The 20,022-nt window shown below is 37.2% G+C and overlaps 2 protein-coding genes across 6 annotated transcripts; both read left to right on the forward strand.

Annotated features, from left to right (window-relative positions):
* The first annotated feature begins 229 nt into the window (after nt 1-229).
* On the forward strand, nt 230-4,422 carry LOC110647567 (protein kinase STUNTED). 3 transcript variants are annotated; one of them, XM_058138109.1, is made up of 10 exons: nt 230-672; nt 767-864; nt 1,080-1,329; nt 1,414-2,154; nt 2,240-2,488; nt 2,592-2,755; nt 2,852-2,931; nt 3,080-3,227; nt 3,315-3,464; nt 3,796-4,422. In XM_058138109.1, exons 1-10 carry the CDS (start codon nt 504-506, stop codon nt 4,036-4,038), a joined length of 2,292 nt encoding a protein of 763 aa, XP_057994092.1. In that variant the 5' UTR covers nt 230-503; the 3' UTR covers nt 4,039-4,422. The 3 variants fall into 3 exon arrangements, with proteins under 3 accessions (XP_057994092.1, XP_021657164.2, XP_021657163.2); XM_021801472.2 differs by having other exon boundaries at nt 1,080-1,314; XM_021801471.2 differs by having other exon boundaries at nt 231-672; nt 1,080-1,317.
* A 3,230-nt stretch (nt 4,423-7,652) lies between these two features.
* LOC110647555 (uncharacterized protein At1g21580) lies at nt 7,653-19,297 on the forward strand. Of its 3 annotated transcripts, XM_058137604.1 has the most exons (11): nt 7,653-11,961; nt 12,061-12,699; nt 15,350-15,545; nt 15,655-15,802; nt 15,923-16,055; nt 16,253-16,327; nt 17,053-17,143; nt 17,302-17,572; nt 17,677-17,719; nt 17,792-17,895; nt 18,705-19,297. In XM_058137604.1, the coding sequence occupies exons 1-11, from the start codon at nt 7,755-7,757 to the stop codon at nt 19,107-19,109; spliced, it is 6,312 nt and encodes a 2,103-aa protein (XP_057993587.1). In that variant the 5' UTR covers nt 7,653-7,754; the 3' UTR covers nt 19,110-19,297. The 3 variants fall into 3 exon arrangements, with proteins under 3 accessions (XP_057993587.1, XP_057993585.1, XP_057993586.1); XM_058137602.1 differs by having other exon boundaries at nt 7,653-12,699; XM_058137603.1 differs by having other exon boundaries at nt 7,653-12,699; nt 15,923-16,022.
* Nucleotides 19,298-20,022: the final 725 nt, after the last annotated feature.

Below are 20,022 nucleotides of genomic sequence, written 5' to 3' on the forward strand. Positions count from 1 at the left end.
TAAATTATTAATAAATTTTAATTTAATAATATTAAAATTATTTTTAAAATTATAAAATTTCTTATTTAATATTAATATGAATTTAATATAAATTTTAATATATATATTTAATTTAATAATAATTAAATGTATTTCCATATAAAATAAGGTTGGATGATAGAAAACCAACTCAGAATTCCATAATTGAGTAGTATAATTTAATATATGTTTTCCTTCTTATGATTAGGTGGCTTTTGTAGCAAAATACACTCGGATGCACTCTAACATCCCCCCTGCTCCTTCCCTTCTCTACCTCCCTTTCCCTTTCTCCTATGGTTATGCGACCTTGAAAAGGAAACAACCAAACTGGCGGTTAAGCCTAAAATAAAACGAAATAAACACACCACCTCTGCCTCTGCGCCTTAAATACTATATGAACGCAACATGAACTTCTGTTCAGGTCGCAAAACGACGAAAAATCAATTCCTAAAGGACGTTGAATCTTAGTTTTGAAGCTTATAGAAATGAAAATGCACGAGCTTGGACAAGAAGACATGATGGTCTCCGGTGGCCGCACGGTGATGGTGGGGGTCAAACTTGACTCGCAGAGCAGAGAGCTTTTGACATGGGCCATGGTCAAAGTGGCGCAACCTGGGGATACTGTTATTGCTCTGCATGTTCTTGGTAATAATGGTAAGTGAACACTAGAAGTGATGGTTTTCTTGGTTGCTTCTTTTTTGGTTATTTGGGTGGCTTTGATGATTTGGTGAAATGGGTGTGTGTATAGAAATCGTAGATCGAGAAGGAAAGTCTTCGCTTCTCTCGCTTGTCAAAACTTTTGACTCTGTTCTTGCAGTGTATGAAGGTTTCTGCAACCTGAAACAGGTTGGTATTTTTAACATAAATTGATCATATCTCCTTTCATTTATCCTTTTTTTGTTTAATTCGTCAGTTTGGTTGGCGAGAAAAATGGAAAATTTTTTCTTTCACTCTTGTCAAGCACCCTCGGTGAAGCTAAATAGAACAGTCATCTAAGGACTTTTAGTTCTTTAGATTTTCAGTTACTTTTGCTAAAGAGTTATTGAATTTGGTGGGGGCAGGTGGATCTCAAGCTCAAGATATGCAGAGGTTCATCGATACGAAAAATTTTAGTTAGGGAGGCAAAATCTTACTCGGCAGCAAATGTTATAGTTGGAGCAGCCAGGAGTCACCATACAATCCGTTCACCGACATCTGTTGCTAAATATTGCGCCAAGAAGCTACCAAAGGATTGTTCAGTTCTTGCTGTCAATAATGGGAAAGTTGTGTTTCAGAGAGAAGGCACTCTAGCTAAAAGTGGTGATTCGCTTGGTTTATTCTTTTACCTTATTTTGAGCTTCTAAATATCGAATTTTTGCTTGTGCGGTACAATTAATTATCATGTAATTGTTGCAGGAACTGAAGATGATCGCCGAAATGGTCTTCTTAATGTGATTCAAAGGTCAATTTCATTAAGTAAGAATTCCAAAGTCCTAAATGAAAGCGGTACTGATGAGGCCTTAAAGTATGATGAGGGTAACAACCAGATTTTAGAGCGGGCCTTAGTTATGACCCGTCCGAATAGTTTGGGGAGTATCATGAAACGGAGTTGCTCAATTTGTGGAAAAGTTGCTAAATCTCTGGATGACTCATGTAAGCTGTCTGTTGAAGAGTCTTCTGGTGATAATGGTTGTGATGATAAATCTTTAGCTTTAGTCCCAGTTCCAAAGGTTGAGGCGCCTTCCTGTTCAATTTCTTCTTTAATCAGACAGGTGCCTGAACTGAAACCTGGTTGGCCACTACTTAGCCGTGCATTCTTACCAGATGGACAATCATCAGATGGATCCTCAGTGAGGCAGATCTCAGTGGTGCAATGGGCAATGAGGTTGCCAAGCAGGCAATTTTCAACATATATCTCCAATTTGGATCACAAAAAAAATGGTAGTGATCAGGTTGAAAATCAATCGAGTTTAGATGGAGAAAGTGGCGCAATTGTTCCATTTGGCACAGAGACATTGACATTTCCACCTTCTCCCGACCATTCTAAAAGTAAAAATCTACCAAAAGAATTGGAGGGTCTTCATGAGAAATACTCTGCAACTTGCAGATTGTTTAATTACCAAGAACTTCTGGCAGCCACATCTAATTTCTTGGCTGGTTAGTTTTTGTTGCTCAAATAAAACTTTTAAGTAAGTTTAATTCAATTTTTGCTTGTGACTGGATTTTCCCTTTTGTATTTCAGAAAATTTGGTTGGGAAAGGAGGCAGCAGTCAGGTTTATAAAGGTTGCCTCCCTGATGGCCAGGAACTCGCTGTGAAAATCTTGAAGCCATCCGAAGATGCATTGAAGGAGTTTGTTTTAGAAATTGAGATTATTACTACCTTACATCACAAGAACATCATTTCTCTTTTGGGGTTCTGTTTTGAGGACAACAAATTTCTCCTGGTTTACGATTTCCTATCGAGAGGAAGTCTTGAAGAGAACCTCCATGGTATATTAATTAACAAATTTCCATGGTTCAGATTTTGGACTATATTAGACTTGGGGGTCAGCCTCTGACATACTCATAATTGTTTTTGTGTTTTCTTATCCAGGTAACAGAAAGGACCCCCTTGCATTTGGCTGGAGTGAGAGATACAAGGTGGCTGTAGGAGTAGCTGAGGCCTTGGATCATCTTCACAGTGAATATGCTCAGCCTGTGATCCACAGAGATGTTAAATCATCAAATATACTTTTGTCTGATGATTTTGAGCCTCAGGTGGTGCATTTTTCAATCTTTTACATTTACTTCTAGTAGTATTAGTTTTTATTCTTTTGAATTTGTAAGAGCTGAAGCTTCTTCTTGTTTCTTCAGCTTTCTGATTTTGGACTTGCTAAATGGGCACCAACCTCCTCATCTCATATAATCTGCACTGATGTTGCTGGAACTTTTGGGTATGTAATTTTTATTGCCTCATGCTTGTTCTTGAACAATGAAAATAGATACATTATCAATGGATGATTGTTTCCTGAAATTCACTCAAATCATCTTGAGAATGACAAATTCTTGTAACTTGTCATAACTGTAAAATAATTGCGACAGTTACTTGGCTCCTGAGTACTTCATGTATGGCAAAGTAAACAACAAGATCGATGTGTATGCATATGGTGTTGTGCTCCTTGAGCTTCTCTCAGGAAGGAAGCCTATAAGCAATGATCTTCCAAAAGGCCAAGAAAGCCTAGTTATATGGGTATGTCTTTGTAACTATAGAATTCATCCAGCACTGAATTTTCTTCTTTGATTTTGTCCCTAAAAATAAGTGAATTAACTTGTCCAGGCAAAGCCAATTCTAAATAATGGAAAGGTTTCCCAATTGCTGGACCCAAGCTTGGGTGATGACTATGATCATGATCAGATGGAGAGGATGGTTTTAGCTGCCACTCTTTGTGTAAAACGTTCTCCACGAGCTAGGCCTCAAATGAACCTTGTAAGTCATCTTTCTATAACTCAATTAGCTTAGCTCCCACTTTTATACTTAAGTTGTCTGGTAAACTGGAAAAATTGGCACGTGGAGAGTTTATATTGGTTGCTGAAAATTAGATATCTCGTTGCTTCGAAGTTTTAGTTTCTTTCTGAAATGTGATCCAATTGGACGTGCCTTGCTTATCTAGATTCATGAAGCCTCTCAATTGTAAATGTATTAACTCCTCAAATATCCTCTTACCTGTTAAATCTGAAGATTTAATTTACTGCATTTTCATGCCTTTTCTCTTGCAAATAAAACAAATCTTCAACTATGTTTCTTTTCTTGATCAAAGGTTGTGAGGCTCCTCCAAGGGGATGATGAAGTGACAAAGTGGGCCAGGCTGCAAGTTAATACTGCAGAAGAATATGACATGCTGGATGATGAAGCATGTCCGCGTTCAAATCTACAGTCTCATCTTAACCTTGCATTGCTTGATGTAGAGGATGATTCACTCTCCATGAGCAGCATTGAGCAAACCATCTCATTGGAGAATTATTTGCAAGGCAGGTGTAGCCGGTCATCAAGCTTTGACTAACCAACTACACAGTTCTGGCACGCAAAATGCTAGTAAAATATCAATTACTCTTTGTGATTCTTTTGTATATTCCATTGATTTTTAACCTTCATTGCCATTCAGATTTTTGTTGTCTTTTGTTTTTACTTGCATAAGAGTTACAGATAGGTGTAGGATGAGAGGTTGTTTGTGGTGTGCCCTCCTCCTTCCCTTGAACAAAGTTCCCAACTTGTTGGGACATTTCTTTCTGCCACAAAGGTGTCGGTGGTTGAATGAATCAAGAGTGAAATCTGTTGTAACAGTTGAGCACAAGACCTTATTGTATTTAGAACATTCTCTGATTGAATGAGTGGTGAGCCAGGTAATCATTGCTCCCGTTGCCTATAGAAAGGCTAATACCATAAATTCTTGAATAGTGTATATGCCTGATGATTTTTAAAGCTAATGGGATAGAATTTTCTCTTTCAAACTTTGAATAGCTGATGAAGTTGCTTGTTCTATTCATTTGTTACCTTATCACATAATTCTAATCTTTGGGTCCATCTCCATGGAAGTCCTTTTGTCATTCTCAAGTAGTGGTGCTATTATTGCTGTTTAATTTGGCTTTAAACCTATACTGTTCTCAGATTCACTTCCCCTCTCTTATCTCTGTCCAGCCATTGGGGCCTTTCCTATTACCATCTTCACTTGTAGGGAAACTTAAAGGTCCTTGCTTTCCTATGGTCCTGATACTAAGAGGCTTTTTGACTATTGAGCACGGCACTCGTAGCTGTCTCCACCGACAACTATTTCCATGGCATTAATGCAGCCCTTGTATTGAGGGCGCAAAAATCTTATGACGTTGTAAAGAAGTGAGAGGATCGGGTTATATTTGGACCACCGAGAGTGGTGGCTTAATTGTAAGCCTCGAGAGTTAGAGGCGTTCGACGTAACTAGTGTTGAAAGACTAAATATTTTTTTCGCAAATGGAATAGGTAAATATTCTCCTTGTAGCTCGATGGTAAGTACCTTATGGATGGGTTAAATGGTGTACTTTAAGTCTGGGAGGCAATAGCTGTCACGTTCAAAGAACTTTTTTTTTTAATTAAAAAAAAGAAGTTATATCTGGAAAAAAAATATTAAGAAAAATTTTTTAAATTTTAATTTGAATGCAATATATTTTAATTTAAAATCTTTAAATAATTATTATTTTAAATTATTTTTTTCAATAATACTAAAGTCTCTTCAGAATACCTAAATTTTCAGATTGACTAATCTAATTCGCAAATAAATTTGTTCTCCTTTTATGATTAGTTATAATTTTTAAGGGTAAATTATACCATCTATTCCTCAATTTTATTATTTAGTAGCTATAAAATGTTTAGTTTAATTTTGTTTAAAAAAAAATATCCTCTTTAGTTTCCAGCAAATTTTCAGATAAAAAAAATAAATTATTAATTTGTCTCTCACCTATTCTCCATGTCTCAATCCTCATGCCCTTAGCACCATACCCTTCCTGTCACCCAGTCTCTGCGCTACTATACCTCTGTCGTACCATTTTCACGACCTCATCTCCATAACAACGCTCCTCAATGTTGCTCCTCTCCTTCACACGTCACTGCCTCCCCTCACAGACACTAAGGGACGCCTTACACTTTTCTCTTCTTTTGACACACCTAGCACCACTCTCCATCAATGATTGCTGTCACTCACCTCCTCTCCGCCACACATCGACATAACACCCATCACTCAACGTCCCTCAACTTCTCGTCCTTTGCCTCACTCTATACTAAATCCACCAAAACTGATACCAAGCCTCACCATGATCCACCTCTTCGATAAACTCGTCTCACTCACACTCAATTCTCCCCATTCTAGAACGCAAATCACAAACTAAACCACCCCTTTCACACCACCGCACATCCACACAAGCGACGTGCTATTCTCACACCCTTTGTCTCCAGACCCTCTCACAGTTGCACTATACCCTTACTTCGACCCACTCCTATCAACTTGTCAACACATACTACATCCTTCGTTGCCCCTTAAACTTGTTATTCATCTAGAATCCCCTTAACACACAACCATTGTTAATCCTCCTCCCTCAGCACACAATACACAAAGCTCCCCTTGCCTGCACTGCCATCTCCCCATCTTCTCCATATTATATGTCGGCACAAAAGATGGGAATGAGAATGAAAATAGGGAAAACCTCTCTATAAAAATATGTTTTAAAATCATAATCCACTAATTATAGACAATTTAATGGTTCTTATTAAATGAATAAAAATTTTTTTGTTCAATATTAAATGAATAGATTTTCTTTGTAACAAAATAAAAAATAAAACTTTCATTAAATGGAGATAAAATATAAATTTAAAATTTAAAGTGTAAAATTTTAAATTATTATAATTTTATATAAAAATATTTAAGATAAATTATTTATATAAAATATAATAACAAGTATTTTAATTTAAAGGATTTGAACATATATTAACAAATATTTGAGTTGGCTAACTCTACGATGGAGGAAACAATAAATTATTGTAAAAAGGAAATACTAAATCCTCATGGAGAGGAAACAAGCACAAATATATTTTTAAAAAATACATATTTAAAAATTATTAAAAAAATATAAAATAAATATAAAAATTATAAGAAGAAAAAGAGAAAGGGCAATCAAAAGTGAAAATACTCAGTCTTTGCCACTTCAAAGAGTTCACAAGAGACAAAAAAAAACTACAGAGATGGCTAGGGTTAAGAGAGAGACCTTAAAATCTATAAACTTAATCATGTAGCTCACTATACTTAACATGAATAGATTTAATGATTGAAAAAGTTTTAAGATATTGTTACCTAGCTCACAAGTTAGGCCTATTGGTTTTGGATATTTTTGTATGGTGTTACGCTACAACGGCCAATGGCCATTTTTGTCAAGACCCTCAACGACGGCGTGTTCCTGCTTCTGCAGCTAGGTTCGTACTGGCAGCCAAACTTTGAATCCAGGTTATCCTTACCTGGTTGAGTTTACTGCCCAGGATTTGGGCTCAATCCCTTTACTATTCCTGTGCTTAACAGTGTCCGGCTTAGGTCTTATTAGAACTTGGAGTATTATAGCTAGATTTTTGGCTTTGACCCTTATCTCTTTGTCCTCAAGCCTTTTATTGATTGTAACTTTTGGCCCTCTAGGGCCTCTCAATGAAAATGAATTTCTGAAAAAAAAATCTAAGTTTTTTTTTAAATGTCATTATATACTCAAATTTTTTTTTTAATTTGTTTCAAACTCAATTTTTTATTTAAATTTGATTTGTCAAAACTCTATCACATTCACAAACTTATAATCAGTCGGACATTATATTAAAATTATTATTAAAAAAAATATTACTTAAATATATTAATTAAAAGATATTAAATAATAATTAAAAATTAAAACTAATATATTTTTACCATGAAAATATTAAAATGATCTTTTTCTAAATAGTGTTTTTTTCAAAAATCTTTATTTTGAAATTCGAGGTCAAACGAAACCTTAACAGGTTAATCAAAAAGTTAAATAATTTTATTAGTGATTTTATATGTTAAAAATTAAATAATAATAAAATAATAATAAATTAAGGGGGAAAAAATTTTTCAGACTGGAATGTTAATAAGTCCGAAGTCAGTTCTTATACTTTATTTATTCCTCTCTCTAAAACAAAGCAAAGGGTCAAGAAGAAGAAGAGGAAACAGAAATACGAATGGTGGTCAGCTAGCCGGCAATGGATCCAGGGTCTCGTTACCTTCACCGCACCAGGCACGTCCCTCGCCATCCTCCTCATACTCAACGTGAGCCTCAATCGCATCCCCATCCTCATCATTCTTTTCCCAATAACCTCAATATCTGTGCACCTCACCACTCTACCCTCCTTACTGCGCGACCACCTCTCCAACCACGACCACGTCCTCTTCCACCACAATCTCACCACTCCCTCCCTATCCCTCCGCAATTCAATCTCCCAAATTCCCAATTCTCCTACAATTCTGCTAATATTAATCCTAATCACTCCAGGCCACACCCTGATGCTCATAATTCCATACAATCGCCTCGCCTTACGCACCGGAAGCCCTTCGACGATGACCTTCCACGTCGATTGACTGATTATATCCAAGAAAGCCGACCCGATTTGAGGAACCCACCTAGGGTTTTGCCTGATAGATTTCCTGCAAGGTTGTACCCTCCTGCCAACGTGGATCCAGATTCATATCGCCGCCTGCTAGATAACCAGCCCCTGTCTCCGATGAAGGTTAGGAGAGAATTAGAAGGTAGTTCTAGGTTTGTAGAGGAACGCAAACAAAGGGAAGAACTTTTACTGTGTCGTGTTGATGATGATTATCATCATCGCAGTCAATTTGCATCCACTTCAGATAAATGTTCAAGGGATTTCCGGATGGTATCAAATCAAACAAATCACAGTTCGCCCTGTGAGAATCTGCGTGGTTTTCCGTATGATGATGGAATGAATGAGAATCGGAGATCGGTACATGATAGAGAGGTTAACAGAGATACGCATTATTCCTTTATAGAAAGGGGGATTACTGAGATTGATGATCCTGCTGAAATTCGAGTTGCCACTCGGAAACGTGAGCATTATAGGAGTAGAGAAGTGAATGCGGAATTGGAAAGACATAGTAGTAGGGGGAGTTATGACTTTAGTCGCAATCCAAGGAGGCCACCACAGAAAAAGAGTGTGCTTCTTAGGATTCAAAAGCCTAATTATGGGAATAGAGAGGATGAAAGGGTGCATTATTCAGGTTATTTTGACGATAACAAATCTAGTTCATTTAGGGGTAAACATCAGAATTTGTACCCAAATCATGAGATAGGAGAGCAAGTGAGAGAGGGAAGCCCTGTAGAGCTTGATGTGTCTTTCAAGTCCAATTCACTGGTAGCCACGGCTATTGTGATGCCTCCTTCAAGTTTTGCAGGTGTTTCTGATTTGCATTTGACGCCTAGGAATGAAAAAGAAAGGAAAGCATTGGTCCTTACTAAGGATACTTCAAGTTCATCAGTAATTAAACCCAATGAAGGCACTGTAAAATTGGACAATGCTGTTTCTGTAGCAAATAATGCTTCCAGTCCTGACATCAACCAAAAACAGTCCAAAGTGGAAGTTACAGCTTCTGGTATTGGTAATGTGCATGATAGTAGTTCGCTGCCTGGTTCCAGTGGGACTAAAATCTCACTTGGAAATAATAAAGTGGAGAGTTCTACTAAGGGTTCTGTATTAAATGAAGGTGGAACTAATGTTGTTTCTGGTAAAACATCGTCTCTCAAGGTTGCAAAGAAGAAGAAAATTGTGAAGAGAGCCATAAACCCTAATTTGAGTTCTTCAAGTTCACAGCCAAGTAATAAGTGTGATGAATCTGTGACAGCAGATGGCTTTGCCCATGGTCTACCTGCATCCTCTGAGCCTGAAAAGAATGCTTCTACAGCTTCAGCTGACATTGTTGATTCACAGCCCTGCTCAAATGAAACAAATATGGTGCCTGAGACTCAGAAGGACAGAGTAGAGGGTTTTGCTATGGTCATGGTATCTGAGGATGACACAAGTACTAATTCTGGTAGATTATGTCCACCTAATGTCAGGAGAAAGAGGAGCCATTCAACTTCTCCTCTGGGTTCTTCAAGTCATGGAGAAGGCAAAAGTAATTCAGTCAACTACTCGCATGGTATCTCAAATACTGACAAGGATTTTACTAAATTACTGAGTGAAACTACTAGTTCTGACATTGATCATGTTGAACCTGCCAGCAAGCAGCCTTGTCAGAATGTGGGCTCATTCTTGCGTGAGAGTAATGGAGCAAGTGCATCTCCCAACGGTTTGCCAATGGAGACTCATTCTGCTGAAGGCTATGCTGATTTTGGTTTCTCAAGTTTTAAGAAAATTAAAATTTATGGGGGTCCTGCAAGTTCATATAATACAACCTTGGGGTGTGAGTCTGACAGCTGTTTAATTAACTCATCTGATGGGATTACTGTTTCAAACATTGGGACAACAGATGTTAGTTGCAAGCAGCCCCGTAAAAATCAGGGTAATTCTTTAGAGGAGAATGGTGTTGTAGATCAGCTTCAAAATGCTAGTTTGTCCGTAGGAAGTGGCAAAAGTTTATGGCAATCAAATTTAGGGGAAAGGACAATTCAGAATGTTGCCACATGTGAAAGCTCTTCCAAAGAAGTAGGTATCGTTTTTGGTTCTGACAATGGCCACAATATTTCAGGAGAGATTAAAATTTCCAGCCATGAGGCTATTGATGAAATTCTTGAGAGGCCATCTTCAGATTGTGTTAGTGTACCTCTTGAGAATGTTCCTACAGGAGGATCACTACATTGTATGATTTCTACAGGTGGCAGCAAGGAGAATACACCTAACATTAAGAAGAGTAATGAAAAGGTTGAAATGCCTCTGTTAAATTTGTCTAAATCAGAGGTGAATGACTTGTATGTAGGGCCTGTGAATATGGTTACCTCTGATTTTTGGGTGGATGCAACCTTAAGACTGTCTTTCAAAGATCCTACTCCAACAGAGTTTACACTTTCTGGCAATGGCTGTAGGGATGTTGGCTTGCGAGCGTGGACAGATGGAATCTGTGATTTTCCCCAGAGAAGTTCACCTGATGTTGTGCAGGCCAATGTTTCAATTAACAGCACTGTTAATGCTAGTTCAAATGGAACTTCACCACAGAATCAAAAGAAAAGAAAATTATCTGGTATTCGACTGGAATCAACTTGTCCAACAGTATCTGATGTGTCTGAGGTACCTATAAATGCAGGTATCTCAGCATCAGCTGTAGAAGTGCCCTCCAATTGTGGCAATGATCTGATGCAACCAGAGCTAGACACCACAGTTTCTGCCATGAATCATTTGTGCACTCCTGATGTCCCTCTTTTGCAGAAGGAGATCACTGCATCGCTTGATAATTGTTGCGTGGGAGGATGTCATAGCACTGAGGCTTCACTTAGAGACGGTTTGAGGGGTGTTCATTCTTGTTCTGGGGAGGAGCTGGATGTCCAAAAAGTGCAATCCCTTTGTCCATCAGAACTGGAAGGAAAGCAGATTGCATATACAACTCCAGTTATGGCTGGAAGTATTCATCAAAATAACATTCATATAGAAAGTGGTGACGGAGAAAAAATGGATGTAGATGTTGGTGCTGCAGAAGATCAAGATATTGTTGACAGGGGAACAGCTCAGTGCCAATTTCCTTCAGAACTTCAGTTTCCTGACTCAGATGAAAGACTGCATAGTACAGATGTTGATAATGACTGTAGTGATCATGTGAAAAATGATTTGCCTTCTTTGTCAAGCAAATTTTCTTCATTTAGAGATGTTAATGAAGTTTCTACCACCAACTTCAGTGGTGAAGTTATGGGGCTTGTGCCTGATACATTGTCTGATATGGATCGTCTTGAAACATTGCCTGATGTCCCAAATAGATCAAACAGCCAACTTTCCATTGAAAAGGTTGGTGGGGATGATGAAGTCCTACTTGGGAAGCCTCCAATTCAAGGTGTTCCAAACATATCTGCTGTTGCTTGTGGTCCATTGAATACTGCAATTGATTTTAACTCAGACAATGGAGTAGAAAATGATTGCTCATTTAGTGGGAAGACAGGACTTTTTCCATCACAGGATTCCAGAAATATTACTCAAACATTGAGTACCATGAGTGGAGAAGTATATGGGAAGAAGAACCAGCGTACTCATGCTGTTTCTAAGATTTATCCAGGTCGCTCATCTGTTGTATTTACTGCTTCAAAAAATACAGCCTCTTTAACCAATATCCCAAAACCCCGAACATGGTCTCAAACTGATAAATCTTCTACTTTGGCTCAGCCAGGAAACAAGGCTTTTTCAAGCACTGTTCCTACACAATGGCAACTACCTAAAAAGATAAAGTTCCAGAACACCTCTTACATTCGCAAGGGTAACAGTCTTGTTATGAAAAATACTCCAGTTGCTGCTCAATCTCAGGGCTTTCATGGTTTGAGTTCTTCTGTTTATCGGCTGAACTCTTCTGTTACAGATGAAATGAAGAAGAATGCTGGATCTGACACAAGAACTGGTTTTGCTGACCCATCAAATTTCATGCGAACAGGAGTGAATGCTGCTTTTGAGAGGCCCAGAACAGCACCATTAGCCAGTGCCGCTAAATTGCCAAATCACACCACCAATTCTCTGGGTGATTGTATATCTTCCTCACTAGCTGAGCCTCTTCATAATTGTGCTGCTGAGACTGCACCTGATCCTGTGACTTATGCAGGAAGTAATGATATGCTAAAGTCTTCTGAGAATGCAATAATAATTTCAGAAAATCTTATGACTCAAACTGGCCAAATTAACAATTTGGATTCCTGTAGTGAACTAAACGATGGGAATGCAATGTCTTCAAATGCCAACGGTACAAGTCATGTTAAGCAAAAAACAAATCAGTTGGTTGCAACTTCAAATCCTAGTTCATTGTCTGTTAGTAATGCTCGTAATATCCCAGCCTTACCCTCTAATGGTTATTACAAGAGGAGGAAAAATCAGCTGGTTAGGACTTCATCGGAAACTCATGTCAAACCAAAAGTCAACATGCCCAATGAAAGTGTGAATCCTGAGGGGCAAAGCCTTCATAACATTACTTCCAGCAGTAGTTTGAGTAAGGGACGATCTCGTGAAGGTAAGTATGAGTGAACTCATTTTCAGCAGATATTATTTTATCTTTACAAGATATAACCAATTAACTCACAGTTCTAATATGTATTTTATCACACTCAGAATTTGTACATATAAAAATGTGATGTAATTAATACTTCTTTCCTTTGAAATTATCCAAAATCTTGGTAGACATTAGAAAAAACTATCATGCAGAGATTTTATTTTTTATTTTTTATTTTTTTTATTTTTTATGAAGAGGAGGGGGGAATGTTGTTCCACATTTTCATGGTGCTATATTAGCCCTAAGAAACTAACATCTCTTGTATAGAAGCAGTACAGCAACTCTGAATGATTATCCATTCAGACTATTGTTATTCTGTTGAGCACCAAAGTTTGTATTTTTCCTGTATACACTCCTCTTTCAATTGATTGCAATTTTGGCCCGTGAAATTGGCCGGTAAACAAAGTTGCATGTACCTGTTTTTACCCCACAGATTTTCAAAACTTAGATGAAGAGAGTAGCACAGGATTCATTTTTTTGGTACATGAGACTGTATGTAGTTTAGGTATTCTGCTGTTGTCATAGTTTTAGGAGTGAACTTCCTAAATATGTGGCATAACCTGATTTACTAGTTAGATAGAGATTATAATTTCATGGTCTGTTTGTGCATATGATAGTTTGTATAACTGTATACGCATCTACTGTCTTTTGTGAACATCTTCTGTTTGGATTTCAGATGTTAGTGCTGACATATTTGGTTCTATTTTTTGGTTTTCTACTTAGTTGAAGTTCTTTATTTATGCTTGCTTAAATATACTATGAATTGAAAACCCTAATCATTCTTCTAATAAAACAATATTTTAGCTAAATCTCAATTGTTAGATGGCCTGTGACAGTTTTGATGGATCAGGGCGGTTAATTAAGTGTAGATTTTCTTCAGGTTTGAATGTCATTTTATAATGTTCATTTTAGCAGTTATTAATACAGTTGTGTCTTTCTGCAATTATGGTGTATGTCTCTTATGGCCAACAACAGCCCCTAGTGTGGAAACAGAACTTTTCCACTGAATACTCAACTCAACTCAACTCAACTCAACTAAGCCTTTATCCCAAAAATTTGGGGTCGGCTATATGGATTCGCTTTCTCCACTCTGAACGATTTTGGGTTAAATCCTCAGAAATGTGTAATGCTTCTAGGTCATGTTGTATTACTCTCCTCCAAGTCAATTTAGGTCTACCCCTTTTTTTCTTTCTATCCTCTAATCTAATGTGCTCTACTTGTCTAACTAGAGCTTCCGTATGTCTACGCTTCACATGATCAAACCACCTCAATCTCCCTTCTCTCAACTTATCTTCAATTGACACCACTCCTACCTTTTCTCTAATACTCTCATTACGGACTTTATCTAGTCTAGTATGGCCACTCATCCACCTTAACATTCTCATCTCTGCAACTCTTATCTTAGATGCATACGACTCTTTCAGTGCCCAACACTCACTACCATATAATATAGCCGGTCGTATGGCTGTACGGTAAAATTTTCCTTTCAATTTATTGGGAATCTTACGATCACATAAAACTCTTGTGGCACGTCTCCACTTCAATCATCTGGCTTTAATCCTATGACTAACATCCTCCTCACATCCCCCATCTACTTGAAGGACTGAGTCTAGATATTTAAAGTGATTACTTTGGGGCAGTATCACTCCATTCAAACTAACTCCTTCCTTATCACCAGTTTGGCCTTCACTGAACTTGCAATGCATGTATTCTGTCTTCGTTCTACTTAACTTAAAACCCTTTGACTCTAGAGTACTTCTCCAAAGTTCTAGCTTTCTATTGACTCCTTCTCGTGTCTCATCTATCAGAACAATATCATCCGCAAACATCATGCACCAAGGAATACTCTCTTGTATATGTTTTGTCAGTTCATCTAAAACTAATGTAAAAAGGTAAGGGCTTATGGCTGATCCTTGGTGTAATCCAATTGAGATCGGAAAATCTCTTGTGTCCCCTCCCACGGTGCGCACAATAGTAGTTGCTTCTTCATACATATCTTTCAATACTTGTATGTACCTAATAGATACCCTCTTTTGTTCTAACACATTCCATAAGACCTCTCTTGGAACACTATTATAAGCCTTCTCCAAATCAATAAAAACCATGTGTAGATCTTTCTTCACATCTCTATATTTCTCCATCAAGCTTCTAATGAGAAAGATCGCTTCCATAGTTGAACGACCGGACATGAAACCAAATTGATTGAGAGAGATAGAAGTATCATGACGTAGTCGATACTCCACAACTCTCTCCAACAACTTCATAGTATGGCTTATGAGTTTAATTCTCCTATAGTTTGAACAACTCTGTATGTCTCCCTTATTTTTAAAAATATGTACTAAAATATTCTTCCTCCATTCATCAGGCATTTTCTTTGAGTTTAGAATCTTATTAAATAATTTAGTTAACCATGCCACTCCCATATCTCCCAAATACTTACACACTTCAATTGGTATTTCATCGGGTCCACAGGCTTTACCCACTTTCATTCTCTTAAGTGCTTCCTTTACTTCTAAAGATCTAATCCTTCTAATATAATTCACATTCTTGATTTTTTTCCTTTGTCGTAGCAGTTGGGGAGAAATAACGAATCTGGGTTATCTATTTGCAGTTATGAAATGTAAACCTTCAAAATTCTCTTTGGTCTGGACACTACGTAGTGATCAATTGTTGAATGCTGATGGTGATCCATTGCATCATGAGAAGGTCTTGCCCCACTTGTTTCCCTGGAAAAGAGCAACATGCTGGAGAAGCTTCATGCCAATTTCTGGTGCCAATTCCAGTAATAATTCCTCATCTACAATTAGGTATACTGCAGATGGCAGTTTTCTTTATATTTCTGCAGTGTCTTCCAGTTGTATCATGTTTGTGTATATTTGGCCTGACTAATAACAAATTATTATTTGTCTATACTAGGAAATTGCTGCTGTCAAGAAAGAGGGATACTGTTTACGCGAGGTCAAAACATGGATTTTCACTTCGAAAGTCCAAGGTATTAAGTGTTGGTGGGTCTAGTTTAAAATGGTCACAATCCATCGAAAGGCAGTCAAAGAAAGCTACTGAGGTAGGTCTGGCTGATTTAAAAAGAGGCAGAGTTTTCTCCCAACCTTGCCAGCTTTTAAAGTCTACTGATGTTCAAAAGAGCGGTGTCACTGTTAATGATTTCTATTGGGCTTACATACAGGAAGCTACCCTGGCAGTTGCTGAAGCAGAGAAGCAGAAAAGAGAACAGAGAGGTGCATCATGTGTTGTTTCTGGGACAAAGAACAGAAATATTTCTTCTCGTAAGTCAGTTCATAGTATAAATCTGCACCCAGGTAGGCATTGATCCTGGTTTGCAATTTGTTAACTCATTGTTCATTTTATTATTCTTTTTATGCAGTTTTTTTATTTTTTTTATTTTTTTATGTTATCATTTCAGTTCATATGCACCTTAAAGTGTCATTTTGAGGATGATGCTTTAATATTTTTAAGTGTAATACATTGCCATATAATTTTTTTCATTCTTTGGCAGGTGAATGGATATTCCAAATTGGTTCATTTCGCTACAAAATGGATTCCTCAAGGCAGACCCTTCAGAGGATATCAGGTCTCTTGAACTTTGTCATTGTGCTTTGTTGTTTGGAATCTAAAATTTTCCAACAATCTTTGTAATAGCAGTAATGGAACTTGAATATATTTGATCTTTGTGCTTTTGCGTGCTACTTGTGGTTATGCTACTTCTTAGGTTTAGATAGCTTGATAAATTTTTTTTTATGTATATATTAAATGCCATAAAATTTCTTTTGGATGATTCCTGTCATTTCTGTTTCCTCACTTCCTATAAATATCTGTACCATGTAATTTTCTTCCCAGATTAGTAGTAGGATATTGGTTTAAGTTTTTGACTGGTTGTCACAAGTTATTGGGCACTGATATTATTGGTTAGGATCCCAGTGGTCTAGCTGCTGTGTAATGCATGAGGTCACTGGTTCTAATCATGATATTTGCCTCCCTTTTCTGTTGAATAATTTGCTAATACAGATGTAAGAGGACCAACATGAAGTCGTTATAGATGTAACTAATGTTTCCCTGCATGTTTCCTAGGAGGTGGGTGGGATCTTAGAAAGCCTCCTTTTAATGATGTTCTGGTTTACTTTGATGCTGTTGAATTACAATTTCATTTATATAAGAAATCTAAAATTTCAAGTCAATGAAGGCTTCTATCTGGTTGGGAAATTGCTAAACCTTGGGTTACAATCTTCAGTATATGTCAACTAGATATCTATGCCAATACTAGATTGGTCTAACGAGTTAAGCTAATGTTCTGTGTAGATAATGAGTCATCATACTCAGCAGCTTTTCAAAAAGAGAAAGATTCTAAGAGACCCTATGTACCAAGGAGATTAGTGATCGGCACTGATGAGTATGTCTTCTTCATAGTGATTGGCTGCCATATTTTGCTAGTTGATTGCAATTTATGCAGGAGACTTTGTAAACTAGATTTTTCAAAGCCATACACGAGTCATTTCAATTAGTCGGTTACTTTACTAGTTGAGCATAAATGAATTTCACTATTGGCAGATATGTTCGAATTGGCAATGACAACCAACTTGTTAGAGATCCCAAGAAACGAACTCGTCTTTTGGCAAGTGAGAAAGTTCGATGGAGTTTGCACACTGCTAGATCACAATTAGCTAGAAAGCGAAAGTATTGTCAGTTTTTCACAAGATTTGGCAAATGCAACAAAGATGATGGAAAATGCCCCTACATTCATGATTCCTCCAAAATTGCTGTCTGCACAAAGTTTCTAAATGGTTTATGTTTTAATTCAGACTGCAAATTGACTCACAAGGTTTATAGAAGACGTGGCAAAAATATCTTTCTGTTGTTTGTTAAAAAGGATGGCTGATTTACTGGTGTTGTTGACATTACCCCTTGGATGTGTTTCTTTTGCAGGTGATTCCAGAAAGGATGCCAGATTGCTCTTATTTTTTGCAAGGTGCTTTTTCTATATTCTGTCCCTGGTTAAATTATTAATGGGAATGCAGAGTTATGACACATTTTTTGGCAGGTCTTTGCAGCAATAAAAATTGCCCATACAGGCATGTGCATGTGAATCCAAATGCATCTACTTGTGAAGGATTTTTGAGGGGATATTGTGCTCATGGCAATGAGGTATGGGCTTTATTATTTAAATATTGTATATGAGAGAGAGGAGTGCCTCTTTTTTTTTTTTTTTTTTTTTTTTTTTTGGGGGGGGGGGTGCGGGTCAAAACCACAGTCTGCTGTAGTACTCAGCTTACAACTTAGGGGATTGGGTTCTATCGCCCAACATTTACAGGGCCTGCTTGGAGTGAGCCTCTGCATTCCTTCATACTGAACCTTCAAAAATGTGGCCTCCAATATAATAGCATTTTTTGTAGTAGAGTCTGTGTTTAAGGGCATTCCTTGTCTCACCAACCACATATCTTTTACTAAAGCCAATGAACCAAGCCAATTCTCTGGTTTATCTTTTGTTTCTTTGTGTGTATTACCTAATCCAAGATGCAGTTTAGATTGTCAGATCTAATGCAATTTTTGTGCTTAAACCCCAAACATGCTATTTCCCTGTTTTAGTCCCGATTTTGAATAGCTCCCTCACTATGGATTTTTTAAGACAATTGGCAAGTTGTATTCTTTCTTATTATTATGCTGGAACCGTCCACCTGATCAGTTGGTTTGAAGTATCATTTTCTCCATTTTCCCAATATTTGGGCTTTTGCTAACCAGAGAAGTTCAGGGCCTTAGATTTAGCTATAATTCAATTGATTGTGCTTTTGAATATTGCATGAGTTCTCTATATTCTCACTTATCATTTTTGTTATTTAATTAAAAAAATTATGCTTCTTGTATCTGTTTAGTGCTTGATGATTCTTCTCTCTCCATGTGCTCACAATCTCACAAAATCTTTTGAGTGTTTAAAATTCAATAACTCTGCTATACAGTGTCGGAAGAAGCACAGCTACGTCTGCCCCACCTACAAAGTGACAGGATCCTGTCCTCAAGGGTCCAAATGCAAGCTTTACCATCCCAAGGACAGAAGCAAGGGAAAGAAAAACAAGAAATCACGAGAGAAGAAGAACGCCCAAGGGCGATACTTTGGTTCAATGCATATAAATCTCTCTGAACTTGGAGCTGCAGTGTCTGAAAAGCATTCAGCACAAGATAATGCTAAGATTTGCTTTGAAGGAAGAATTCCTGATTATATCTACCTTGATGTTGGTGATGATACTGGAGAAAATAGCATTTTAGCAGATGAGCAAACATCCTCGAGTGATAGTGATGCCATGGACTTGCAATTAGTTAGTCTTGACGAGCTAATTAAACCTATTTGTATTATGACAACCTAACAGTAAATATTTATGAAATATGAAAAGCCGAGTGAGAAGCAGATATGCCTGTGCCATGGAGGCATTAATTCAGTTTGTTGTGCACGAGGTAGATAATCGATTTGAGCGTTTTTCTGTCTCGTATCTACAATTGCAGATGACATTTGTTGGAATGACCTGGGTTGGGATGTATTGATTTTGTTGAGGTTGTACCTGGGTTTGTGCATGGGATCTGTCCTTCCTTTCTTCTTCCTTTTTCTTTTTTTTTTCAGTAGGAATATCATTTGTTTTTCTTTTTCTTTCATAGTATTTTTTGTAGGAATGCCTATATATATATATATATATATGCATTGTATATGAACTATGAACATTGTAAGAATTGAAAAATTAAAGGAAGTGATGCTGGAAAAGCATTTGATTGCAAGAATCAGATTTTATTCAATCCTTAAGTATTTGAATTTATGAAATTGTTCCCTGCAAATCTGTGTTCAACTCCAAAATTTATTATTTGTTCGTCAAATAACAGTTCAGTATGGCCGTTCATTGATGCAAAATGAAAAGCATATGTGGATTTTTTTAAGCCGGATGGTTATTGGTTGGGTGCTTAAGATTAACTGAATGACTGTATCTTCTTTCTTTAATGATCAACCTCTCTCCTGCCCTTTTATTTTATTTTATTTGTTTTCTCATTTTATTTATTCTTAATTTTTATGGGAAAATGGGAAGGCAGTTTTTAGGGTTTGTAGTATTAGACTCGATCGAATCTGAGCAGCACCCGAAAAAAGAAGAAAATTTATCATCACGGATTTTGTGAAATCATGTAATCAATTTTTAGGCTCGGTACGTTTATGGATCAATTTTCATGAGGTGCTCAGTCTCATATTAATGTATTTACGTTTAAGGTCATGGATCAATCGCAGAGATGAAAAACAGA

Source organism: Hevea brasiliensis, chromosome 16 (genome assembly GCF_030052815.1).
Source record: "Hevea brasiliensis isolate MT/VB/25A 57/8 chromosome 16, ASM3005281v1, whole genome shotgun sequence".
NCBI classification, from domain to species: domain Eukaryota; kingdom Viridiplantae; phylum Streptophyta; class Magnoliopsida; order Malpighiales; family Euphorbiaceae; genus Hevea; species Hevea brasiliensis.

What these genes read in the sequence shown, in the direction of transcription:
- LOC110647567 (XM_058138109.1), top strand. Translation starts at nt 504, where the DNA reads ATGAAAATGCACGAGCTTGGACAAGAAGACATGATGGTCTCCGGTGGC. An exon ending in TAAAAGTGGTGATTCGCTTG is followed by an intron (nt 1,330 to 1,413) that starts GTTTATTCTTTT and finishes TAATTGTTGCAG; the next exon opens with GAACTGAAGATGATCGCCGA. An exon ending in CACATCTAATTTCTTGGCTG is followed by an intron (nt 2,155 to 2,239) that starts GTTAGTTTTTGT and finishes TTTGTATTTCAG; the next exon opens with AAAATTTGGTTGGGAAAGGA.
- LOC110647555 (XM_058137602.1), top strand. Translation starts at nt 7,755, where the DNA reads ATGGATCCAGGGTCTCGTTACCTTCACCGCACCAGGCACGTCCCTCGC. An exon ending in TTGCTCTTATTTTTTGCAAG is followed by an intron (nt 17,720 to 17,791) that starts GTGCTTTTTCTA and finishes ATTTTTTGGCAG; the next exon opens with GTCTTTGCAGCAATAAAAAT. An exon ending in ATTGTGCTCATGGCAATGAG is followed by an intron (nt 17,896 to 18,704) that starts GTATGGGCTTTA and finishes TCTGCTATACAG; the next exon opens with TGTCGGAAGAAGCACAGCTA.